Source organism: Onychomys torridus, chromosome 4 (assembly GCF_903995425.1).
Source record: "Onychomys torridus chromosome 4, mOncTor1.1, whole genome shotgun sequence".
In the NCBI taxonomy this organism is placed as follows: domain Eukaryota; kingdom Metazoa; phylum Chordata; class Mammalia; order Rodentia; family Cricetidae; genus Onychomys; species Onychomys torridus.
Window position 1 is genome coordinate 66,157,060 of NC_050446.1, and position 13,612 is coordinate 66,170,671.

Below are 13,612 nucleotides of genomic sequence, written 5' to 3' on the forward strand. Positions count from 1 at the left end.
CTAAGCAGAGATCCACAGAGGCCTTGTCTGAAGGAAATGCACAGGATCAGTGGGAGCTCACTTAGTGGAAGAGGGCCGGGAGGGGACAGAGGCACTCTAGGCAGAAACATAGCAATCCCAATGATGGTGACAAATGAAAAGGTCTGATAGTTTGAGGGACAGTGAACTGAGTTGGGTAGCCAGACAGGGCTGGAGCCATCGTCATCAACAGCCTCCCTCTTCCCTGAGAGTTAGAGTCAGTATCCTCATGGTCTCAGGTTCCTTGTCTGCAGATTCAGCAGAGGGGCAAACATAGTAACGGTTTACCTCACTACTGAGCATGCGCTAACTTCATCTTATCATTACTTCGTCAACAGTGAAGTTTAGCACCGTGTGCCTGGCATTCCTGCTGTGCTGAGTATTGCTAAGGATACAGAGATGATAAAAGGGACTTGAGCATCTTGGATTTGGGTTTCCAGAGGTCCTGGAGATAATCCCCATGACTACTGAGAGATGGCTGCGCTGAGAGGCACCAGTCTCTGGAATGGACTCCCTCAGTCACCAGGGATGTAGGACCCAGCCATCTGCCCACAAGCCAGACTTCCCTGGAGAAACAGCCCTTGGCTGGACTTTGAGATTCAAGTGCCTTACTCCCGAGGAAGAAGTAGAGATGGGTGGTAGAAACAGCATTCCACGGTTTCTAGGTACATGTGCCTTTTCCCACTTCTGCCTCAGTTGCTGTTCTGTGATGTGGGGTAAGAGTCCAACTGCTACTGTGTCCCTCAGCCCTAATGTGTGCCAGCTGTCATTTCCTAAAGCAAGTTCCCAGGTCTACCCAAAACATCTGTGCTACACAGAATTCCCTCCCAAGGCAACACGTCTAAGGTATCTCTGAGAAAGTGTGCAGGTAGTTGGAATGGGAGGCTGAGAAGAACAGCCGTCATTCTTCACACCCCTTCACCACATCAGCGTATGAACGTATGCATTAACCCTCCCCACAGCTTGGTAGACTAGACAGACAGGGTGTATTCCTGTGCTTCCGACCCTGCCCCTCACACTACCTGCTCTGAGACTCAGTGCCTCTTTCTGAGGCCCGTCCTGCAGCCTGTCTGCTTCTCCCTTGTCCTCAGAGTCTGGCTTTCAGACTTATTTGTCCATGTTATTCCTGCTGGGAAGGCTCCTTCTACCACGGAGTACTCATTATCAGGGCCGGGCTTGGGTCTTGCATCTCCTGGAGGCCTGCCCTGTACTCCCAGTGCAGCGTTGCAGGACCTGATGCCCTGGCTCTCATCAGGCTTCCAGAATAGCCTCCAGAAGCACTGTTCTCAGGGACCTCAGGGATGTGGAGCATGGCTGCAGATGAAGCCTCCTGGCAGAGTCTGTACTAGGCACAGGGGAGCAAGAAGCTTTGCCCACGATCCATCTCACTGTCTAAGAAGCACTCTTAGGCCTCTCTGGGCCCTCTGACTTACCTGCTACTCAAGAGCCAAAGGGTGTGTGTGTCCCAGACCCTGTCAGACCATGCACCCCTCTTTGCGCTGGAGGATTGGCTGGCCACCTGTTGTTAATCTAGCCTGGTAACCCATCCTGCACTGTGTCAGCAGTTCAAAAGGGCACTGTTAGTATTTTTTTGCCGACTTCAATTAACGTGAGATTTTAGAGGCCTCTCTGATCACATTTCATCTGTCATAAGTCAGGAACAAAACAGACAGACTCCAGTTGAGAGGAGGAAGGAGTTTATTGCAAACAACAACAACCAAACAGACAGTCTGGGCTGCGCCCGACGAAGTGGCTGCTGGGAGCATCAGCTGCCTCTGCCTTGCATTCCACCCACCTCAGCCCCTCAGCCCCCTTCTCCCCACATTCCTCCCCTCTCCAAAAGATGTAAGTGCAATAACTTACTTTAAAAGAAAAGAATGCTTCTTTTAATATTTTGCTATAATGTAGTTACATGGTGGTATAGGCAGTAAAACTTTATGGAACGGACCTCAATTTTTTTTTACGTTTTTCTGAAATTTTAATGTATTTTATATATATATATATATATTTATATTTTATATATATTTGAATGTTCCACCCCAGGCCATTAAGCTAAAGAAAAAGTTGCATTTATACAGGGTTAAAATATCTTACAAGAACAGCGCGTTTTGGTTGAGGTTCATGTTATATCTCTTACTCAGTTTTCTCTTTCTCTCTCTCTTTTTTTCTGACCACTGCACACCCAAACAGGTTATTAGACACTGAAAACGGTCCTCCAAAATCAGTAGTATACAGGCCTAGCTCTATATGTGAGTGAAGGGTGAAGAAAGGGGAGGGGAGGCTGGGAAATACTGTCTGGTGAGAACTCCTCCCTGGGGCATCCTTGCAGGAAGTGGGGCTGGGGGCAAGAAATGGAAGCTTGTCCTGCTTCGCAATGGATGGTTCTTGGTTAGCACCCTGGGGGCGAGGCTGCCTGCCACTCTCCCTCTCTTGGGTCTGTTTGTCTTGGTACCTGACAGTCAGGGTCATTCCCATTGACCTGGGGCCTTGGTTTCCTCTGAGTCCCCAGAGATGATCTGCCCAAGGCTATCCCAGAGGGCAATTGACTATGTAAAGGGCACATGGTGGTTTCCATGGAATCCTTCCTGTCTCCTCAAGGAGATGAGGTGTCAGAGCTGTGTCCAACATGAGCATGGCAGTGTGTGCTGGGGAAGCCCTGGATCTTGCTGCCTCCTTGCCTAAATCTTCACCCATCTTGCTTCCCAAAGGCGGAGGCATGGTTGTGAGAACAGAATCAGGAAGAATTTTTAAAAAAAATTAAAAATTTAAAAAACTCAAAGAAAAACTTGGAGACATTTCTCAGAGTCATGGCCCCCATGCTGTGAAAGGAAAGGTCTTCTGGAGAGATGAGCTGAGACAGGCATAACCACTGTCTGTGATGCACCAGGCTGCCAGAACTAGGCGTGGCCGCTTACTGTGCTGGCAGGCCCGGCTGGCCTCAGCTCACTCAGTTTGCTTATCCAGCAAGTGACTACCCAGCAGGTAGAGTCCTCTCTCTTCAGCTGTGCCTTTGGAAGATCTGGCTCATTAGGAAGCTAGGTTGCCATGGAGGCCTTTGTTACTTTAGGGCATCCCAGGGGCTAAGACAGACCCACTAGGAACAACAGGACCCCACAGTTCTCTTCTGGGGACCTGGGCAGCTGAGGAGATGTGGGACATGATGGATGCTCTGTGGGAGCTCAGAGCATCTCCAGCTGCCCTAGGAACTAGCTGATGCCAAGGCCTTCCAGAATAGCCTAGGTAAAAATTGCTACATCTGGAGAGATGATGGTAGGCATGTCAATTCTTGACTGTGGTGGAGAGCAATCTACTATTGCTATATACTTTTTTATTCTCAAGCTTATGGGTTGGAATTTGCCTGACTTGGGTCTATCCTGGCCAGAAATAAAACCTAGAGAAGTTATATGTCACTCCCTTCCAGAAGAATCTACCAAAAGCTTACTCTCCCTTCTTCCTGAGCTATTCTGGTTCTTCACTCTTTGTACTGGTTATCTAGGGTATGGACACATTTCCCAACTTGCCCTTCCCCAGCCACAACAGCCATGAAGAAAACCCCAGGAAATTGCTCCTGCCCTTAAGTTCTTCCTTCTCTCGCTAGATTCTGAGGGAGTGAGTTATTTCAGTCACTCCAGAACTGGAGAACTGGTTCCCCAAACATCTGAAACATTAAAGCCAAGCCACCAGGAACATTGAATTCAATACCCAAGGCCTTCTTCGTCTTCCTAAGATCTATTTGAGAACTAGAGTTTCTGAAGAGGTCTGATTCTTACTAGGGGTGGCCAACCCAGAGTCTACATTCTACTGATAGCTTACTCGTCTACGTTCCAGAGCAGACAAGGACACACCATAGGGGTTTGTGGTTCCCTCTCACCCACTGAGACCTAGTGCAGATCTAAGGCAGGGCTCCTCGGTCCTCAGCCCAACCTGAGAGGCCAGTTGGTGAGCAGAACCCTGGGCCTAGTGGGCCCAGCCCACCTCCCGGACAAGAGTCAAGGCAGAATGTAGAAAAGGCAAGTGTGTCTCCTCAGGAAAAGGCCACCTGCTTGAGGGACCTACCTCAAGGGTGGTTCTGTGTTCCAGCTCAGGTGAGGGCTGGGACCACTTCAAATCCTAGTTCCTAGCTCCAGGTCAAGTCAGGTAGACAGGGATCCCCTTCCTTCAGATAGGGGGGACTGGCTTCAGGAGGACTTCCTGCCATGGAGAGTGGGCTTTGATGGGAGTCTTTCCTGAGGCCAGCTGAGGCAGAGACCATGGCCCCTGGGGAAGAAGTAAGGAAAGGCTCTCTAAGAGGGTGTGGAGGGCAGCTGGAAAGCAGTCTCCTTTTAGCCTAGAGGGGCACCGATGTCCACCTACCCTGTGTGGAAAGCTCCGCAGGTGTCATGCTGTGGTAGGAAGGTGGATAGACATTGTTAGTCTGAGCATAGAAAGGCCATTCTGGCTGGAGGCTGAGCTGGTCATGTCCTCTGCCTCAGAGCCCTTCGGCTGTGGCCCTGTGTTCTAGCTAATGTCTTCCAAAGTTTAAATTCTTCCAGACCAGGACATTGCTCAGCAGCCCCAATGAGTGACCAGAGGGACCCTGAGGAGGCTCCAGTGCTGACCAAGGGACCTCCCCACTGCAGAAGATGCCAGGTGGTACCCAGGTTCAGCCCACTGGATCCTCCTTGTGGTCATTCTGAGAGCTTCTCTGGCTCCTGATGGTCATGTGTAGTGGTAGTAGTGGTGGTGGTAGGGAATCTGTGTCCTTGCCTCCCTTCACACGTGGCATCCCACCCCCACAGTGTCAACCAGAACCAGTTTCAGGATCAAAGGCTGGCCCACATCTCCTTGGAGCTTGGTTATCCTTACGGGTAGACAGCAACAGCATCCTTCAGTTCTGTTCCCTCATCTCGCCTCCCACTTTTCCCAGGTGCATCCATTAAAAGGGACCGTCAAGCCACAGCCACAAGGTCCCTTGGATGGGCAGATGATCAGATGCCTTGGATAAAGAAGGTGGGGTTCCATGTGCTTTGGGGGGGAGCGCAGAAGGGGTCAGGAGCTGACTCTGCAAGGCAGCTTGTTACTTAGGACACATAGCCATAGGCCCAGTGACCAAGGGACCACACAGAAGAAAGGACGGTTAGGTCTGGAAGGGAGCCTAACTTTGACTCAAGTCAAATGGAAGGGTGAAGGAAGAGAGAGGGCCTCAGCTTACATGATGCAAAGCTACACACAGAGCCACCTGGCTTTCTCCACTGCCTTTGGCAGGGAGCAGGGCTCAAGGCCTCAGTGCCTGCCACCCCCTCCCCCCCAGCAGTCCCTGGGGCCTCAGACTTGGGGTGGCTGAAAGTGCTGAGGGCCAGGCCCCTGGGCCAGGCCGGGTTCCTAAGAGAAGAGTCAAGTGGGAAGCTCGGGCCTGGAAAGCGGGGGCGTGGCCAAGGCCCCAGGGAGGAGCAAGACATCAGGACTGGCAGGAGGGGCCCTGTCATGTGGCCCAAGAGATGGCTGCACTGTGTTCCTTGGCCTTCATGCGCAGTGCAGCGATGCTCGAGGTCTTGCGGTCTGGCTCGCCGTTCATCTCATAGCCATTGAGGCTCGGACTGAGGCCGGCTGCTCCAAACAGGCTGCCCATGTGTGTCTGGCCCACGTGACTGCCAGCCCCGGAGACACTCAAGAAGTCGGAGACGCTGCTGGCTCCAGAGCCAGGAGGGTGAGCATGAGGGGACATGCAGGCAGGCACTGGGTCACAGGGGACCACACAGGCTGGCACGGGCGAGGCAGCCCCATTGTTGCCAATCCAGGACGGGTTCTGAATCTGGGGACAGTGAAGGGAGAGATGTCACAGGCCAGCGAGGAGGGCAGTGCTATAGAAGGGGCGCTTACCCTTTTCACCTGCTCATCATTACAATGAAACCCTTTCTTAGGTGTCTAACATGAAGGATGCCCAGGGAACCGGAGGTGAATTTGTGTTTTAGACTTTCAATTCCCAGAGCAGATCCATACTCGACATTCAGTAGCAAGGATTGAGTTTCCAAGTGTCTCAGGGTCCAGTAAAAGCATTACCCTGGATCAACCTGAGAGCATCTTGTGGGGGACAGAGGCTCTGGGCTTGTACGTTGGGGTAATATGGGGATCATTGTGGGGAGCAGGCATTTGAATGCTCCCATAGGCCCAGGTCAATGCCTAAGACTCCAAAACAGAACCCTTGAGGCTTCCCAACTAGCCCAGCCGTGAAAAGGTGGCCCCAGCCCCTAGGTGGGGTTCAACTACCCATTTTCCATAGAAATGACTGTTGTTCCTTCTCTTCCCGCCCCCACGTCTGTCCTCACCTTCCTCTGGCCTCTAAGCATCTCTGAGGAAGTAAGTCTGAGGTGCAGAGGTCCTCTTTGAAGAGAGGACTATGCTCCTCTAAACTGTAACTCTAAGTTCTCGGTTATTTCAGACAGGCTTCTCTGGCCTGCCCACCCGCAAGGGTTTGGGAAGAACTCAAGGAGGCCTTTAAAAGCACCAGGTAGGCACTGGGTCCTCAAGGTCCACAGGAACTTCTACTGGTCCCAAGAACTGCCTGCAGACTGACCGTGTCCTGGCCCCGGCGTGCTCCAGAGAGGGGACAATTTGGCCACCGCCCCCTCTCGGAAATGGTCTAGGACCTGGAGTCTACAGGGCAGGTGGCAGAGACAGGCAGGGTCTCTTCTTCCCTCTAGCTCTGATCTCAGATGGCACCTGGCATCCAGGGCCAAGAGTGAGAGTTAGAGATTGGCCCTGGGAGGACAGGGGGGAGGGGAGAAAAGTGTTAAGGAATGTGACCAGAGGTGAAGCTGATATACTAGACAGCCACATTCCTCGGCCTCACCTCGAGGGCTGCCCTCTGACCCTCACATCCTGGGGGAGCAGGAGGAGGTACTGAGGCGGCCCAGGTCGGGGCTGGGATGGACAGCGGCTGTTTGACGGTACCACACCCAGGCATGCGGGAGCAGTGGTGCTATCAGCTGCTGGAGTCCCAAGTCTTAGAGCTGGAGGCAGAGTGGGGACAGGAAGGAGATGGAATAGGTGTGTGTGGTGGGGGTTGGGTGGGGATCTGTCCAGGAGCCCTGGGTGCCTGACATCACTCACAATACTCCTTGTTCTGGCTGATGGACAGACAGGAAGTTGCTGGAGGAAGGAAGGAAGGGAGACAGCGGGCAGATGCCCGAATATCAAGCCCACGCATGCTGCTTTCCAGAAACCATGACCCTAGACCTGACGAGAGTGTTATAGAAGAGCTGAAGTGGACACATATCATATCCAATTCGTAAGCAAAGAAGCTGGGCCTCAGAGAGCTGGAGACACTCACTACGGGAGCAAGACTATGACCGAGGAAGCTTTGTCTTGGGCCCAGATTTCCATGTGTATTCCAACCTAGCCACAAGCCCTCGAGATCTCAGAATAGCCTTCCTTAGGATACCCTGAGTGACAGCCAACACTCTGGAAGCACCTGATCTTCTGTTTGCCAGGTGCTTACCACAGCAGAGGAAAACACTGTCCCAACACTCTGGGTCTCCTGCAGTCAGGGACAAATGGAGACCTGGGGTCTCTGAGCCTAGCCCTAGCTCCCTGCACCATCAGTGCCGGGGTCTAGAGTCAGAGGGGACGGCTGGGCAGGAGGACTTACCTGGGCATAGTTCTCTGCTCGAGTGAGGAGGGGCAGCTCATAGGCCGTGGAGAAATGGGTCCGGACCTGCTGCATCTGTCCAAAGCGCTCCCTCTTCCGCCACTTGGCCCTCCGGTTCTGGAACCAAACCTACAGGACAAAGGGGTAGTCACAGGGCTCAGGCCATGCTCTCAGGCAAGGAGCACTGCTCCCTAGCTCCACCAGCCAGGGGTGTGTGTTAGAGGCACAGAGAACGAGTCAGCCTCCACCTGTCAGTCATGTAGAACTGTCAGCATTGGGAAGGCTGTCTACCCTGCACTGACCATACGTGTGATTTGGGGCCTAACTGCTTAAGCTCCAGATTCTAGAACAGGCAAGTGTTGTATGTTGCACACACACACACACACACACACACACACACACACACACACACAGACACGCGCACATAAATGAGACAGAGAATGAGCACACGCCATTGGTTATCTGTTTTCCTAGCACTGTGTATAATCTGCTGAAGGTTACAGACCCCAGGAAAAATTCCATCAAGCTATGAAACCCTTCCTAGAATTTTCTTTCCTTAGCCAGTCTTAAATAGTCCTGAAGGCCTGTGACTCTCTAGGACTGTCTATAGATGCAAATCCAGAGTACACACGTCCCTGCACCATTTTGAGAGAAACCAAGTCTGCTCAAAACTTTCCTTGAGTGATGGTGGGTGTGGCCTTCTGGAGAGAGAACAGTCAGGAAAAGATGCGTGGAAACAGGAGCTAGATGGTGGAGAGCTGCATACACCAGCTGGGAGGGGGTTGCCCTTAGCGAGGGGTTAGTAGGAGTGACTGCTGAACATCCTATACAGGTTGACTGATGCTGGCCAAGTGGTACCTCTCTCTGAGGCATAGGTGCTGGGCCACTGACTTGACCAAGCACACAGCCAGGAGAGAGGTCTCTGAGTTGGAGGTAAGTATAGGGACTCTGGTGGGGTGGCTGAGAACGACCCAAGACATAAAGACAAGGAAAAGGGCAGGCTGCTACTCTAGGGGCCTTTGCTGGTTAGGGACAGAGTGGAGGGTACGGCCAGAGAGGATGGGAGAAGAGAGCAGTGAGAAGGGGGCAGGGTAATTGCTCCTTAGAGAATGATGGCAGCAGCTTCCTCTGCACCTTCCAATGGGCTCCGAAGATTCAGATGCACACAGGCACAGCTCAGCAATGTGTGCTCAGTCTGTGGTCTGCAGGCCATATGCACCCCAAGACAGCTATGAACACAGCCCAGAGCAGAAGTGTAAACTTGCTTAAAACACTTTTAAAAATATATTGATTTTTGTAACTCAATTGCATGGTTCTCAATCACGAGCTTTGTTTAGACAAAGTTCTATTGCATTGGCAAATGGTTGGACAAGTCTGGGCCACTGTGGTCTGCACCCAGGCTGTTCACTTTGGGCCCAGACCGTGAGAAAGAATGTATTGACAGGCAGGGCAGAGGCTTCCCTGGCCAAGGCAGCCAACTGTGCTTCTGGGATGGAGACCAGAGCAACCTCTCCACCGTCCTGCCTGTGAGCACCCAGACTCCTCAAGAACCACGGCAGGGGCTATGGCCTGTGGGGCTTCTGGAGTATCTTGGAAAAGAAGGGCCCGTGGCAGTGTGTGCCCTACCAAGAGCCTCGATTTCTACATCCTCAAAATGGGGCTGAGGTCTGGGCTGATGTCCTGGTAGAGGTGGGGACTGGTGGGGACAACAGATGGAACACAGTGTGAAGTTTCTAGAGCACTCAAGTTGTTTGTTTATGGTTCCAGACCTCACTCTCTTGCTGAAGCAAAGTGGTCAAAATCTGCGGGCTATGTGTCTCCTTAGTATTGGGTCGGGAGATGAGGTACACTTCCTCTCTAGCTCCCTCTCCCATCCCTAACCTGACACATACACACATGTACACACAAACGTATCTATCTGGTCATGTGGGCATGCACACACATATGTGCACATACGTATACACACATCGAGTGTCCTTCCTGTGACCTTCCTGGAGTGCAGCCCTCTCCAAGGCTTAGGGTCTCAGTCCCTGCCCCAGAGCCTGGAGGAGGGGTACTTTTACTCTGGGGTGCAGATCCAGGATGCCCACTGGGAGAAAGGAGCACATGAAGTCCCTTCTGCATGGTGAAATGGGATCCCCCTTTATCAGCGGCTGCAGTGGGGGCTGGGGGGGGATGGAGGAATCAATCAGGGAAGGTTGTTTTCATTTCATGTTTAATTTCCTGCAGACAGAGCTCAGCCTTCCGCTCCATCCTCAGCCTCCCAGGGTTTTCTGGGGAGGGAGGGGGCACTAGAGGCACCAAAATATACATCTCTATTCCTTCCTCTCTTTGGGGGTGGGGCAGGAACAAGAGAAGCTACCCTGCTGCTGCTGCTGCTGCTGCTGAGGTTTTGTGTATGTGGGTTCCAGGTCCCTTCTGAGGGAGGGATATAGAGGTGGGTGATGTCACTGAGGGCTGTGAAACTGAGGACCTTAGGAAGGCTGGGAGCACAAGATGGTATCTGGCAAACGGACCTGGAATTGTGGGAAGGAGTATGGTGAGGGATAGGATATAGCGCTTGAAGGAAGTGAGGAGCCCCATTATCTGGGTAGAGGCAGTCAAGAACACTGTTTGGGGGAGGGAGTAGAAAAGGGTCATGGTAAGATTTGTTTGATGGAGGTGGGGGCAGAGTGGAGAAACTCAGATCAGTCGGAGCTGGCCTGCCTGGGACCTCCTTTTCAGGACAGTCCTTTGTCCCTATCCTTTGCTATGCCTGAGGCCTGAGCTTAAGTTCTGCCTTTCCTGTCCCCCAGTCAGCTGAAGCTGTTAGCCTAGCTGACCTTCAATGTCCTCCCATCCTCTAGGAGGTCACATGGTACCTGGGGGTCCCTCTGTTCTCCAATCCATGTCCTTATGCAGAGATACCAAGTGTCCTCTTATTTCTGACCCCCAGCTGTGCCTCTGTGCCTCAGGGCTGTGCAACCACAGGCTTGCCTCTACAGCCTCCGGGGAGGAGAGCTCACCGAGGTCCCCACTGTACTTCCATTCTGCATGTCGTGCCCAGGACCACCCCGTTCCAGGGCCACCCGGGCCTGGCCCACTCAGCACAGGCCTCTCCGGAGGACCAGGCCGTTCAAGGAACCAACTGTCTTGGAGGAGGCCTCTCTAACCGCAGCCCATCTGGGGCCAAGGCGGGGTGGCCCAGGGCGGGGAGGCCTCAGTCTCATTGTCTTCAGACACCAGCTGTGGAGATTGGAATCCCAGACAGCAGAGAGAGGCCCTGAAGTTCCCTGGAGCAGGGCCAGACCCCAGGCTGCTTCCCATGAAGGACCATCTTGGGACCCCCCTCATGGCCCCCTCCTTGTTCCTGCCATCACTGTACACCAGGCACCTGGCTTGCCACCAGCAGAGTGTGGGTCCTGAGCAAACTCCACAGAGACAGGCAAAACCGTTCTAATATAGTTCTAGTACACCCCTGCACTACTCATCCCCACCCCCAGGGCACTGCCAGGCTCAGAGCTCAACCCAGAGGTTTGACGCACATGGAGATCCCACCCACTCTGCTGCTTTTGTACAGAGAAAAGACTGAAAACAGTCTGGCATGTGCTGGGAACAGCAAGCTGGAGTCAAAAGAGCACTGGCCTGGAGCTGGGGAGTCTGGATGATCACTTCCCACATCTCGGTCATTCCTCCTCATCAGAAGATGATGGGATCTTTTCTGCACTACCATAATTCTATAACCTTCCTATTTGATAGGAATACATTTGATAATGTATAATTTGTAATATATCTGTATATTTGTAGATCTGTATTTGTAACATATCTGTAATATAGTTATATAATCTGTAATAATTTGATAGACAATAGATTAAGGTTTTCCTTTCTACCTTGGCTGACAGGAAGCCCGAGGTTGAATTTGGACAATAATGAACCTTATCCTGGTGGGGTCATTTGTTTGTTTGTTTGTTTGTTTGTTTTAACACAGTCACCACATTTCTTGACACTGTTTCTGTTCTTAAACTAAAATAAATCTCTAATTGCCAATTTTCTCAGCGTTTTAGAAGTAAGCTTGAGTATGTCTGTGTGTGTCAACAAAGCAAAGTCCTAGCTGAGACCCAGAAACATTTGTCTGTATCATTTTTTGCTTCCTGCTGAATGATACTTGAACTCTGCTCTAGACACTCGAATTCATTTGAGAAGTGTGCATATGGTGCTCACATGCACACGGGTACACACATACAAGCAGAAAGCAAGCAGGTTTACCCCATGCCAAAATGCTACCTATTGGCACTGTGGGTTTGCAACCAGTTACCTCTTTCTCTAGCCCTCCTGCCCTGCCCTGCCCCCAATCCTGGGCTGGATCTGAGGCTGGATTCGGGGGTCCTCTGTGAGCTCAAATCTCAGGTAGGTGAGGTTTCATGGGGCATGAGATGGCCCTGGCATGGCAGTAAAGCCAAGCTGCTCTGTGATTCTTCATGACATCACCAGACTGCAGCATGCCCCAGTATGTTAAACAGGACTTAGTGAATCTGATGGACACTCACCTGATGCCTCAGAACCACCAGTAGAATAAAAAGCTACAATGTCCAGAGTCTGCCCATGATCACAGGACTCTGTTCTGACTCCTTGGGGCCCAGACCATAGTGCCCATTAAGAAGAAACACCCTCTTGGGGCTGTTGAGATGGTTCGGTCTGTAAAATACTTGCCATGGAAGCAAGAGGTCCTTAGTTCAGATCCCTAGAACCTACTTAAAAGAGTCAGGTATGGGGGTGTGCACTTGTATCCTCTAGCGCTGGAGGCTCAGTGGCTACCTAGTCTAGACAAATTGGTAAGCTCAGGACGCAGAGGAAAAAATGCATTTTCTAAAATATAAGATCAGGATCAATTGAGGAAGACACCTAATGTCGAACACACACACACACACACACACACACACACACACACACACACACACGCCAAAATATATGTTAAAAAAAAAAAAAAGAAGGAAAAACCTTGTCTACTCACAAGCATCAGGTTCTTGCCTGTTGGATAGGAACCTTCATGCTCCATCCCTGCCATGCCTTCAGTGGAAAAGCAACCTGACTATTGAGCTGATTTCATATTAAACTGAGGCTTGAACACTAGTGTGTGGGCTTGTTCACATGTGCTTTGACATATCAGGCTTCCACTTTCTTTGCTCTGATTTCCTGCAGAGGGGCACACCCTCTGGGCAAAGCAGGGCTGCTAGGCTACACATCCTTGCTGCCTTTGCTGCTCAGCATCCAGCCTGATCTAACTGGTGGGGACACAGAAGTGAATAGATGTGGCCTGAGCTTATAATCCCAGGACAGGAAAGACAAGACAAGAAGGCCAGTAATTTAAGGCCAGCTGTGGTTACATAGTAGGATAGGGGCCAGCCTGAGCTACATGAGACCCTATCTCAAAAGCAGCACAGGTGGATGGATAATCAAGGATCTCTCATTCAGGGGCAAGAGAATACTGTGACCAGTCATAAAGTCTATTTAGAAGAGGAAGCAGGACAAGTGGAAGAAAGTGATCTGCTTTGGTTGCGTTGAGCTGGATTGAGTTGTAAAGGGCTATGTAGTGTTTTGTGGTGTTTAGCCAAGTCAAGCTGGGTTGATCAGTACTGAGTTGGTACACTGAGCTCTACTGGGTTTGTTTGGGCTGAATGGAACTGTGTTTGATGAATTGAGTTCGTTGTCTGGTTCTGTGTTGCATTGGGTTCAATTTTGTTGTGCTGAGCTGTGTTGAACTGTATGTGCTGAGTTGGGTTGTATTGGGTTGGTTGAGTAATATTGAATTGGATAGGGTTGGGGTGTGATGTTTTGTGTTGGGTTGGGTTGTACTAGGTTGAACTGAGCTGTGTATTGTGAGTTACACTGTGTTGAATTGGGTTGTACTGGGCTGTGTTGGATTGGGTGGGGTTATGTTGGGCTGTATTATTTGAGCCATGTTGCATTGGGCTCAGCTGAGCTGCACAC

General features: G+C 51.4%; 1 protein-coding gene across 1 annotated transcript in view; it reads right to left on the reverse strand.

Moving 5' to 3' along the window:
- Nucleotides 1-2,013: 2,013 nt before the first annotated feature.
- Alx4 (ALX homeobox 4) overlaps nucleotides 2,014-13,612 on the reverse strand; it is a 38,395-nt gene continuing 26,796 nt past the window's right edge. Inside the window, exons 3-4 of the mRNA XM_036185564.1 lie at nucleotides 7,646-7,774; nucleotides 2,014-5,809 (exon numbers count right to left, since the gene is read on the reverse strand). Coding sequence (XP_036041457.1) covers nucleotides 5,480-5,809; nucleotides 7,646-7,774 — 459 coding nt within the window. The 3' untranslated portion in view covers nucleotides 2,014-5,479. The remainder of the gene's footprint in view (nucleotides 5,810-7,645; nucleotides 7,775-13,612) is intronic.